The 12036-nt window shown below is 47.5% G+C and overlaps 1 protein-coding gene across 2 annotated transcripts; it reads right to left on the bottom strand.

The window, feature by feature from the left end:
• Window positions 1-13: 13 nt before the first annotated feature.
• On the bottom strand, window positions 14-11770 carry Noc2l (NOC2 like nucleolar associated transcriptional repressor). 2 transcript variants are annotated; one of them, XM_029540346.1, is made up of 19 exons: window positions 11730-11770; window positions 11457-11615; window positions 10915-11089; window positions 10704-10832; window positions 8809-8929; window positions 8631-8721; window positions 7479-7557; window positions 7266-7376; window positions 6920-7033; window positions 5930-6118; window positions 5628-5767; window positions 4754-4865; window positions 3760-3873; window positions 3248-3349; window positions 1948-2091; window positions 1711-1824; window positions 1288-1423; window positions 668-751; window positions 14-419 (listed from the first exon to the last, which is right to left on the bottom strand). In XM_029540346.1, the coding sequence occupies exons 1-19, from the start codon at window positions 11753-11755 to the stop codon at window positions 319-321; spliced, it is 2241 nt and encodes a 746-aa protein (XP_029396206.1). In that variant the 5' UTR covers window positions 11756-11770; the 3' UTR covers window positions 14-318. The 2 variants fall into 2 exon arrangements, with proteins under 2 accessions (XP_029396206.1, XP_029396207.1); XM_029540347.1 differs by lacking the exon at window positions 1948-2091.
• Between the last annotated feature and the right edge of the window lie 266 nt (window positions 11771-12036).

Raw genomic sequence — 12036 nt, 5'->3', positions numbered from 1 at the left:
AAAAAAAAAAAAAAAAAAAAAAAAAAGTAATGAATTTACCTTCTAGGGGTAACTGCAGTGGTCTGCAGACAAACCAAAGACAAAGTGGAGAGGCCATGGAGCCACGCTCCCCACTCTGAATTGGGACAATTCTGCAGGTCAGGGTCAACCTCCTGTTTCCGGCAGCAGAAGGCTCTGCAGAAACAGTTCCCTTTCAGGGTCAAAATGGCTCTTAGTATACTTCTGCTGTGCTGTAACAATAAAACCCTGTTTACAGTCTGCTGTCCTCTCACTGCATAGTTGTTGTCCTCAAGGCCTCCAAGAGCCAGCAGGAGGCCCTCAGTCCTCTTCTGAGAGCTGAAGGTCCTCCAGCTCATCCTGTGGTCCCTGAGCCAGCTGCCACAGCTCGCTCAGATCCACCCCTGTGTCTGTGTCTCCATCTACAGGGAAAGAAGGGGCTACATAAGCTCTGCTATGTCATGAAAAATCCAGCTTTAGAAGTTACTCATCACTAATTAATTGCAGCATTAAATTTATCAGCATGCTATAGCTGGTTGCTAAATAGTACAGAGCAGCTGGCCTGGTACCCCAGGGAGGGGCATAGGCCTGGCTTAGAGCTCTGTCTTCCCACAGCCTTGCCTCCAGACAGACTCCAGGGCCAGTCTATTTCATAATAGAAACCACTTACCCTCTGAATTGCTGTCACTTTCTTCTTTATCTTCTTCCTGAACTTCTTTCATTCCTTGGTGAGCTTCCGGGAGCCTAGGAACTCCTGCAAATGAAGAACGGTCGTGTCACACACACACACACACACACACACACACACACACACACACACACACACACACACACACACCAGGTACAATAACAAGGCAATGAGTAGCTACACAGAAGGGTTGGCTAGCCCAGCAGCCCTCTGGACATGCAACAGGGCCCCAGGTCTCAGCAGTACCAAGAGGGCCACTAGCCCTTTCTGTCACCTATATGGAGGCCCCAGCATGGTGACAATTACCAATACTGAGTCCCCAGCTCAAACATAAGGGGCCAATGAGTAGTATAAGAAACAGATCTAGAGGCTAGAGAGATGACTCAGTGGTTTGAGGACATGGGTTTGACTCCCAGTGCCCATGCCCACATTGAGGCTCACAACTGTCTCTAACTCCAGTCTCAGGGGATCTGTGATACAGACATACAGGTAGCCAAAACACACAGACATAAAGATTAAAAACAACAAAACAGGTCTGCCCACTAGCCAGACATGATACCCTGATACACACAGCTCTCAATCACTCCCACCTCAGGCCTCACCTCTCTCAAAGAAGTCTGTGCTGTCCTCTCCCTCAGAACTGTCCAACTCAAACAGGTCTTTTAATTCTTTCCTGTCTTCATCCTTCCTGTCTTCCACTTTCCGCCTTTTGATCTCTGGGAAGTTCAGGTCTTCTAGCTTCAAGGACCAAAAAACAGAACAACAAATGAGGATAGGGAGAGGCCAAGAGAACTGGATAGAACTTAGCTTAGCCCAGCCGCACCTCAGGTACCATCTATAGCAATACATGGGACCAGCTGCCCGGCAGGTAAACAGAAATTTACAGGCTTCACTCAAACTCACCTTTCTTTTTTCCCTCCTGCTTTTGTTTCCTTTTCCAACTTCACTCCCTCAGCCCCGACCCCTTCACAAATAACCTGCTTGGCCACTTTCTACTAGGCCATCTTCACAGACCCCAGCCATACCCGCTCTTTGCCACTGATCTCCAGCTGGATCTCACGGTCCCTCAGCTTCTTCCAGTGGCTGTAGTATCTGGTGAGAGGAGTCCCCTCTTCACGGACCTGCTTCTCCCACGAATCCTAAGGATTGGGTAAATAAATTCAGGACCATGATTATCCTGGAAAACCCTTAAACATCTACCACACCCTAACTGGTGACCTCAGGCAGCACCATTCCAGTGCAGATGCTAAGTCCTAACCCACCACTGCCAGCTGGTCAGACACGCTGAAGGTCACTCTCTGTCGAAGACTTCGGATATGTTCTGCATTCTCTTGCACTTTCTCCAGCAGCTGGCGCACCTGCCGGCAGTAGTTAGCCACTTTGCACTCCCGGAGAAAAGATTTCAGCTGGAGAAAGGAAGGACTCAGTACAGCTTCAGTGACAGTTCCCTTCCTCACCCCCAAGGGGATCCAAGCAGTGAAAAGCCATGTGACAATCAATCTCTTAATTAGGTCTCACAGACATAAGACCGTGCTCATGTGCTTGTCTGAATGCTACCGCAGCAGCCGAGAGGTAAGCAGCTGAAGAGCCGTGAGAAGACATAAACATTAATTTTTTTTCTACTTTGATTTTAACTGAAACACATCTGCTAACTCCTACTCTAGATCCACACATCCATACACCTAAAATGTTGAGCCTAAAACTAAGGGTATCCTGACTACCTGACATCATCAGTCAAGAGGACACAGGGGGAAGCCAATGCCACATTACGCAACCAACCGTGATACAGCCATATGCACAGCTATATATGTAACATCACACATATACCTGTGCCTATAGGAGCCTGACCCAGGTATAGCTTAGGTATGAGCAACACCCCAACCCCAACAAGTCTGTGAGTAATGGATCTAATTCCCTACCAGTACCAGAAAGAGACAGCACTAGCCCCCTCCTATAAGAAGGGCCTAAGTGGCCGGGCGTGGTGGCGCACGCCTTTAATCCCAGCACTCGGGAGGCAGAGGCAGGCAGATTTCTGAGTTCGAGGCCAGCCTGGTCTACAAAGTGANAAAAAAAAAAAAAAAAAAGAGAAGGGCCTAAGATGGAAAATAGCTGAGCTGAGAGCAAACAGATTCTCAGAAGGGGCACGGAGAGACCACAACCACATGGAAAAACAAAATGGGCACCAGACCAACCCAGGCTTTAGACTTCCATGGTTTATGGTAGGCTCCAGCCAGACTGGGGAAGGGTCTGCAAATTCCTGAGATCCTGATTAAGTTACCCAAACCCAGCCCAACTTCATCAGCAGCAGATAATCCTTTACAAGTTAATTCCACAGTCCCTAGAGAAAAGTTCCTTAAGCTATCAAGGCAAATGATCACCCTCTCCCTGCACTGGCACCAATGGATCTGACAGCCAGGTTGCTGGATAAACACGGTGTTGCTACTGGTCTTCTAGGACTAGAACATAAGGGGAAGACAAACCTACTAAAAGATTGTCCAAGTTAGCCACAAAGAGGATGCCAAGGTCTGGTCAGGGAAGGGAAGTCAGGTGATGAGCACATACCTGTAGAACGGTAGGCAGCACCAACTCTGGGAAAGCAATGCTATGGGCCTGGCTGTGCAGATATTCCAGAATAAGGTCATACAGCTGTTCCAGCAGGCCATCCTGAGGGGGCAGGCCCAACTTCATCAGATGATGAAGCCCAGTAGCCCATGATCTTACATTTCACCCCAACTCTGCTCAATCTCCAAGACCAGGGCTATAAAACAGTACTCACAGCCTCCCCCAAGCCGCACCCAGCTTCACAGGGACTGAGATTAAGGAGTCATGGCTCCATGACTACAAAAACCTCAATCTTAGCATTTGAGAAGTGGATCTCTGTGAGTTCAAGGCCAGCCTGATCAATATACAAGTTCCAGGATAGCAAGGGCTATATAATAGATCTCGTCTCAAAAGAAACCACAAATACTCCAGAATGGGAGTCTCTCCCTTGTATATCAACAGCCTTAAGTCCTTGTAAACCAACTAAAACATAGTCCCAGGCCTTTCCCAGAAGGCCTTGAGTTCAGCCTCACCCGGTATGCCTTCTCCTGCAGGTTGGTGCTGGACAGCTTCAAGATCACAGAGAAGTTGATGGGCTTGGAACTCATGCGACCTGGCCGCCTATTGAAGTCCACCTGCTGGAAAATCTACCCACAGAGTGTAAGCCCAACCCAAAGAGATCCCCCAAAACCAGGCCTTCCAGAGCCCTGAGCCCCTTGACAAATAACCATAAGGACTCCTGCATACACTTAACCACCTTTAGATATAGGGGTTATACAAATCTGGGGCTCATGCATCCCAGGCACTATGGATAAAACCACCAACAAAGAAAGACAGAGAAGGGAGAGACTGTGTTTTCCATACCCCACAGACTTTGCAGGCTATATACACTCTGGCCTTCCTAAGAAAAGAGGGAAACAGGAGCCTAGCCTAACTTCTTGGTCCAAGGATGCCTCCCCAACTACTAGGAGACTGCCCACACATAGAACAGGTAAACCAAGGAGATACAAGGGACATGCAGAAGCATAGAGAGGGAAGGTTCTATAGGAAAGCTCTGACAAGAGAACTTATGTAACATGTTGCTAGAAGCTGAACCAGCTACAATGATTAATAAATTGGAGGTAGGGAATGTCCTTTCTCTGAGCAAAGGATGCTAACTAATATATAGAACTGATATCAATATCCCCCTTTATCCTACCCATAAATTAAAGAAAGGGCAGTGACCCTGTTAGCAGGGGCTTGGATTCTACCCTTGTGGTTCACTTTCTCAGGGAATCTGGACCTGATATGAAGAGTCCAAGGGCAGGTACAGTGAATCTAGGTAGAGGTCAGAATAAAGTCTATCTAGGAAAACAAGAAAGGTGTCATAGTAAGTGTGAGACTTGGAGAGACTCAATGCAGATCTGTAAGGACTACAAAGACAGGGGGCCACAGGGTCATTGTTAGAACTTAGTACTGGCAGACACAGAGGTGTGGTTTCCTAAAGACATTTCTAAGTCTAACACAAGTTGTGCTCAGCACAGTCACCTCGAGAATGAAGGGCAGAACAGGTATGAAGGTGCCGATGGTCTGGGACAGCAGTGTCAGGGCACGTACACAATGCATGCGCAATGGATAAAAGCGGGCAGTGGGCAACAACCTGGAGAAAAGAGGAGCAGAGCCTAGTCAGATAGCCAGGCCCAAACATCAGTGTTAACTGTCCACTGCCTCTGACTCCTCCCCGTTCACAAGCTCCAACTACAGGAGATCCTGGTCACTCCTACAGGGTGGGTACTCATAGCACCCATGGGGAATAGTAATTTAAACAGTCAGCAAAATCAACAGGAACAACCAAAATGCTTGGCCTTGGGTACTGCCCCACTGCTCAGCTGCGAGAGTGAAAGACACTCATCCAACTTTAGCTTAGTTTCATTCACTCCTGCCTCCTTTCCTCTCCACTTGCTGCTTTGTTTTCTTGTACCACCTGCTTCTTCCCCTTCCTAGCTCAGTCTTCAGTGTCAGGAGAGAGCTCAAGAGAACACAGAGGGCCCCTCCTAGCCAAAGAGCACAGTCACAGAATATCAAAAGCACTTAGAACTAGATCTGAGTGCCCTCCAACAGCACAAGGGCCCAAGCAGGGTCCATATAGGTGTTACACTGTGGACACCTAGCCTATTTACCTAAGTAGAGGATGACTGCAAAACCCAGCTGCCTGAAATCTACATCCAGTTCATCTTCTCAGGCCCTTCCTCAGAGACTATAGACACAAAAGCTAATATTTAAGGTGTGGTCACCTGAGAAAATTCTTTGTATAATATAGTTCACAGAAGCTAGTGGATCAGAAACTTCTGCCCTATACTAAGAGGAACTTGCTGCCCCCAACCCCCAGGATAATCTAACATAGCCCTGTCCCTGAACTCACTTGATACAGCCAATGATGATCTGTGAGAGAGGGTAGAGTAGGGGCTGCAGGATCTCACTGGAACCAAGGGTGCTCAGGACTCGACACCATAGGTAGAGGCAGTGCACATACTGCCAGTTGTACACAGACTGGTATGTCTCCTGGTGAGAGTGAAGTCCACATCTAAGGCCCATTCTTCCCTGCCAGAATCACCCAAAGCCTCCCTCCAGAGTGCTGAGCAGTCTCTGCCATTAAAAAGTGGCTTCTAGCATGCCCTAAGGCCCTGGGTGGGGCTACTGGCTTAGAAAGGTCTGACCATGTACCTTCTTGCCTGTGGTCATAGCATTACGCAGGTGGACTGCAAGCTGTCGGATGTAGAGGAAGGCATGCTGATAGGAGACGCTGGGGTCCAAGGCAAGCAGTTCAGTCAGTGTCCGTTGCATGAAGCTTATGAGGGGGAGGGTACTGGGAGAGGTGAACTTGCAGTTTCTCACATACATGATGTACATTTGCTGACAGACAAACCAAAGTTAAGAGCCACCTGAGCAACCACTGTTCAGTTCCAAGCCACCTGCCCACACCTAGAGCTTTCCATTAGAACTGCTGTCCCAAACAGCTGCAGACTCTTTTTTTTTTTTGGTTTTTTTCAAGACAGGGTTTTTCTGTATAGCCCTGGCTGTCCTGGAACTCACTTTGTAGACCAGGCTGGCCTTGAACTCAGAAATCCGCCTGTCTTTGCCTCCCAAATGCTGAGATCAAAGGCGTATGCCACCACCGCCCAGCCAGACTCAATTCTTGAATGGTTCCTAGCACTCAAGGACTCTGATGTTTCTCAGCCTACACACTTGTACCACCAATCTCAAATCAAATAATCTAAGATATGCAGAAGAGAGGAAGGTGTATAAGAGAAGGATAAGATGAGGAATAGGCAAGGACTGAAGGCCTAGAAAGGAAGTAGAGGAGATGCTCTGCTTCATGCTAGGTCTGTACACTGGGATTCCAGGTGATAGCACCCCATGCCTGGAGCTAGACAGCAGGATCTGATCTTGGTTGTGGCCTCAGACATGTTTCTATTTTCTAGGTATAACATTCTCATGCCAAGGGGAAAAGAGCCCCCTCCCACCATCACCACCAATACCCACAAGACCATGGATTCCTGTTCCCATCACCTCCGTATTTTCTTGGTAAGAAAACTGTAATCAGAGTTTGGTGTCAAGTCCCAGTAAGGACCATCAACCACAAAGACTGTCTGTCAGGTGCCCGTGCCTATTCCCAACACAGACCTTAATGAACAAATAGAAGACTCGCACTACCTTCAGAATGGGACCAAGGAAGGATTCCTTCTTGTGCCGGCAGACTCTGATGAGTACCAGGAAGGCAAGGACCCGCAGAGATTCTTCACCCGTGCTCCACAGAACTACCATCCTCTGAGAAAAAGATACATCACTGTCTTTCCTGGTCTAGAACCTTCCATGGCTAGCACGCATGCCTCAGTGGAGCCTATTCTCACATTACTAAGCAATGCTGTCCTGAAAGAACTGGGGACTATCTGAGATTGGGACCCTTGGTAGGTAGAGGACACAGTAGGAGCAGAACAAGTATAGGTACAAATGCTGCCTCTATTCTAGCCAGGAGTAGGACAAGGACAAGCTAACATACCTTGAGCAACATTCGGCACTGCTTAGGGAAAGTCAGGTAGTAAGGAACCAAGCTGCTGATATGCTGCAGGACAGCTGCAGACACCGTGGCTTCTGCCAGACAGGCTACCAGCTAAAGAAGAGGAGAAAGTCATTGAAATCTGGGGTGTAAGAGAGCACCAGACTGTCAGACATGACCAGGTCTCCTGGGATTCTTTACCCACCAGAACAGTACCTGTATAACTGCACTCAGGTATGTCTTGACATCCACACGGAGCTTCCCCCACAGTGGGCTACTAGATGGCAGCAGCATCCTGCAGGGAATACACCCACCCCATTCCTGAAATTCAGACACAAGCCTGCCCAAGCACAAGGTCATATAGCCTGATCCCATGCACACAAATGCCAAGGGGCTCCTTACAGTCGGTAAATGCAAAGGCTTACCAGGACCTCCTTGAGCATAAACCAGACTGACACCTTCAGGAAAGCAACACCTGCCCCTTGCACAGGCCACCAACTTGGCCAGAGTTCAGAACAACTGAACTCTAAAATCTCAAAGTATCTTCCCTACAACTTTCAGATAGATCTCTGAGACTCTAGCTCCATTCAAACCAGCATTCAAGACCTAAGGAGGCCTAACCAGTCACCACTGTTGTTACAAGCCACGTACACCTGTACATGCCACATACCATAAAAAAATGCACTTATATATTCAATTTTACCTAAATTTACCTAAACTCCAGACCCTTAACTCCCAAACAGCTGAACACCTGGCAACAGCAACTAATTCCCTATGAGTTTTACACCTAATTTTCCTTAAGAGTCTGAGTATTTAGTATATAGTAGGTGTTTACCAAGATCTACTGAACTGTACCAAGGACAAAAACCAGAGCCCATTAAAGGTACTAATGGGCTGTCTTACCTTCCACTGTCTAATCTTCCAGATACCTAAACTAACACCATCTCATCTGTGTGACACCTCAAGCATCATAACCAATTCAGAGGGGCAACCCTGTTTCTAAAATCTCACTTGTCCCTTCATGACAACTGCTCCCCAGATTCTGGGTGTATTAGCCATTGACTTAGGCTTCTGTCATATCACCTGGCTTATTTTCTGCCTTCTCCACCTGTTGGTTTTCTTGCTCTCCTCATTCTCTGCTGCCTCTAGATGTACTCATCCTGTCAATGCATCAACCAACTGCCACCATCTTCTCCTTCAGGTTAGGGTTAGGGTTTGCTCTTCTGCATTTGCTACCTCAAGACACATGGCTATGTCTACTCCCAGCCCACCATGACTCATCTGTATTTATTAGCTGTTCTCTGTGCTTCCTTAAGACTTCGTTGACTTACTCTACCTTAATGACAAAACCCCTGACCATCCCCTTACCTATTGCTATCCTTTGGTGTCTTTCCAAACAGTAGCTTCTGAAGGCAACCACAGAGGTCTCGAATGCAGAAAGTAACCAGAGCATTGAACACTGCAAGGAACAAAAGTGTCATTCACCTATAGAGGGAACATAGGTGTCACATTGAAGCCTGGCACAGGTCTCCTGTCCCCAGCTCACCAGCACTATCTGCGACCTGGAACCTGCAAGTCTCAGCAGCTTCCTGCTCTCCTTGTGTGGTGGCTACAGCTGCTCGGAACGCCTGTACAACTTCGTGGAACAGCCTGGGAGTAAGGTGGTGCTGAAGGGGTAAGAGATCAAGATCACTAAAAGAGTAGTTCACAGTACCTGGCTCTAGGAACCTGCTCCAAGTTGAAAAGGTGCTCCTAACCCACAATCTCAGGCCCAGAGCAATTGTGGGGATAAGATCACTGGACCATGAGCCAACAACAAAATAGGTATTGAGCACACCTGGATAGGCAGAGCCTGTCTCAAGAGTACCAGAAAAAAGGGGAGAGAACACTGCATTACAAACCTGCTCCAGAAATTATATGGGAATCTCCCTTTTCACTCCCTTCCCTAAAGAAACCAATGTGAAAGCTAAGCATGGTAGCTGATGGCTATGCCAGCACTGAGAAAGAGCAAAGGCAAGGAGACTACAGCAAGTTTTGAGGCCAAACTACTCTACATAGAGTTCAAGGTTAGCCACCAGGGTGATTTACATAGTGATCTCCAGCTGTAAAAAAAAAAAAAAAAAATCCCAAAATCTCTAAGTTAAGTGTGAAATTATTCAAATGACATTGACTTCATTTCCCACTCCCCAGTGAACAAGTCTGACTATGGTTCAAAAAGCTTATGTAGTAGAAATTTAATATCCAAGTTTATTTGGTGGTATTTGGAAGTAAAGCCTTTGGAAAGTAATCAAGATCACATGAAATATCTGGGCAGTGGTGGCGCACGCCTTTAATCCCAGCGCTTGGGAGGCAGAGGCAGGCAGATTTCTGAATTTGAGACGGATTTCTGGTCTATAGAGAAACCCTGTCTGGAAAAACCAAAAACCAAAAAAAAAAAAAAAAAAAAAAAAGATTACATGAAATGATGAGGTTCAGGTCTTCATGGTGGCATTAGCAGACACTGAGAACACATTTGGGGTATATTTTTAATCCCAGCACTTAGAAAACAGAAACAGTTCTACATACTAAGCTCCAAGACAGTCACAACTAATGAGATCCTGTCTCAAAGAACAAAAACAAAAATAAATCAACAGCCAAGCATTGATGGCGCAAGCCTTTAATCCCAGCACTTGGGAGGCAGAGAAGAGACAGGCAGATTTCTGAGTTCAAAGCCAACCTGGTCTACAGAGTGAGTTCCAGGACAGCCAGGGCTATACAGAGAAACCCTGTCTCAAACAAAACAAAACAAACAAACAAACAAACAAGGCACAGGGCTCAGGACAGTGTGATTACCTAAAATGTACAAGTCCTGGGTTTGATTTCTAATAATTCAAAAGATATAACTGAACAAGGATCACAACACCAGGCCTTTACCAAAGACTATCATCATACTTTTGACCTGCCTACCTCCAGCAATGTGAGCCAGTTAAATTTCTTTACAAATTACCTAGTCTGGGGCTGAAGAGATGGCTTGACAATTAAGAGTACTAACTGTTCTTCCAGATGATCCAGGTTTGATTCCCAGCACCCACATGGTGGCTCACAACCATTGGCTAACTATGAACATATATACGGTACACCAACATATATGTAGGTGAAACCCGCATATACATAAATAAAAACTAGGACAACAACAAAAAACAAATTACCCAGTCTGTGGTATCCTGTTAACAGCAATGAAACAAACTCTACAATCACCCCACAATGGTCAGAACCCTGATAGAGAGAGTGAAAAGGAAATCGGCAGGGCTATACACTACAAATAAGGAGATGTAGCTGGAGGACCCTGGCACTTACCAGAAACATAGTCTTTCCACCTACTGTCTCAGATATCTCAAATGAGGAAAGGTCAGAGTCTGCTGCCTGTGGAGATCCAGCCACCCAACTTATACTGCTTCTTACCATGGAGCCCTGCTTCCATCTTTCCACCATGGCAAGGGTCACGGGTACAGGCTCATTCTTCTTCCTCTGCAGTCCTCTGGGCAATGTATCACTGTCCTCTCCTCCATCTTCCTCTGTTTCACTTGCTTCCTGTACCAGATACAAAAGGACAAAGCTGGGACAGTGTATAGAAATCATAGGTGCTCCAATGCCCAGGTCTGCCAGGTTTCACCTCCAGCATGTCTGGCAGGGAGTGGAATTGTTCTTCTTCTTCCACAGAGCTGTCTGAGTCACTGAAGTCCAGTAGGCTCTGGTCATTCTCCTGTAGGAACTTGTAGAACTCAGGGTCTCTGTCCTTTAGCCGAGAGAGCTGGTCTTTGTGCTCAGAAGCACGCCCCTTATGCAGGCTGAGAAAATAGGTGTCAGGGAAAGGAGTTTTTGTCCCTCCACAGCCAATCTGGTTGTAGCCTCAATGAGGCCATATTAATATATTCCCTTCACAGTAGGACCAAAGACCATCAGGGTTGTCTCTCTTCCATAATCACACATACAGCACCCATAGTTACTTTTCCTCCAACACACCCACTGGTTTATTCAGGACCAAGTGCTTTTCTTTTTCTTTTATTTTGTCTAAAAGTCTTCTGCACTATCTTCCAACGCACCTCGGCACAAAGTCTGCTAATTTACCGTTCTGTGTAGCATCGTGGAACCAAAGAACTACTGGGTCGCCGTGCGGCGGGGCCTGGTGAGGTGGAGGAAGGGGTGGACTCTCACCTGTGTGAGGTGCGCGTGCGCCGCTCCTCCCCGTTAGAGAAGACTCCTCGCCCTTTTTTCTCCTTCGCCGCAGCCTCCTTGGTGTCCTCCAGCTCCGACTCAGATTCGGACTCAAAACCCGAAGCCAAGAACTCGTCAACAGTTAACTCCGCCAGTCGCCTGCAAGTTATATCACGTCAAGGCCTCTGCCAGCCGCCAGACACACTTAGAAACGTAAAGAACCCTGGGAGTAAACGCCTATCCGGGGTCTGGATGCCCACTTATTCAACTCACCTCCGGGGAGCGCGAGACACAGCCATGATGCTCAAAGCAGCGTGAGCCGCACTTCCGGGCCCAGAATGCCTTGTGCCACCAGACTTCCTCTCGCGAGCCCCGCCCGTCCTACCCCTGCTGGTGGCTTTAGGGTTCTCGAGCGGTAGCGCCGGCGGTCCCCAGGCGGGAGGGTGTCTTCTTCCTCTTGGCGCAGCAGGTGTGCAAGTTCGGCACAAATTCACCAATGCTGGCCGACCGGCTCTCACAGCTCAAAGCACTACATTAACAACCGTTCCCACCCGGGAAACAAGGCTGAAAATCTGAACAG

Source organism: Mus pahari, chromosome 6, assembly GCF_900095145.1.
Source record: "Mus pahari chromosome 6, PAHARI_EIJ_v1.1, whole genome shotgun sequence".
Taxonomy (NCBI): domain Eukaryota; kingdom Metazoa; phylum Chordata; class Mammalia; order Rodentia; family Muridae; genus Mus; species Mus pahari.
The sequence above is the reverse complement of the archived record's forward strand: the minus strand, read 5'-3'. Positions and strand labels throughout refer to the sequence as shown.

Excerpts from the sequence above, each read along its gene's own strand:
- Noc2l (XM_029540346.1), bottom strand. The coding sequence starts at position 11,755 with ATGGCTGTGTCTCGCGCTCCCCGGAG. Across the intron at positions 11,090-11,456 it reads CGCACGCGCACCTCACACAG|CCTGCATAAGGGGCGTGCTT; the intron begins GTGAGAGTCCAC and ends CTATTTTCTCAG. Across the intron at positions 3,874-4,753 it reads TTCTGCCCTTCATTCTCGAG|ATTTTCCAGCAGGTGGACTT; the intron begins GTGACTGTGCTG and ends CTCTGTGGGTAG.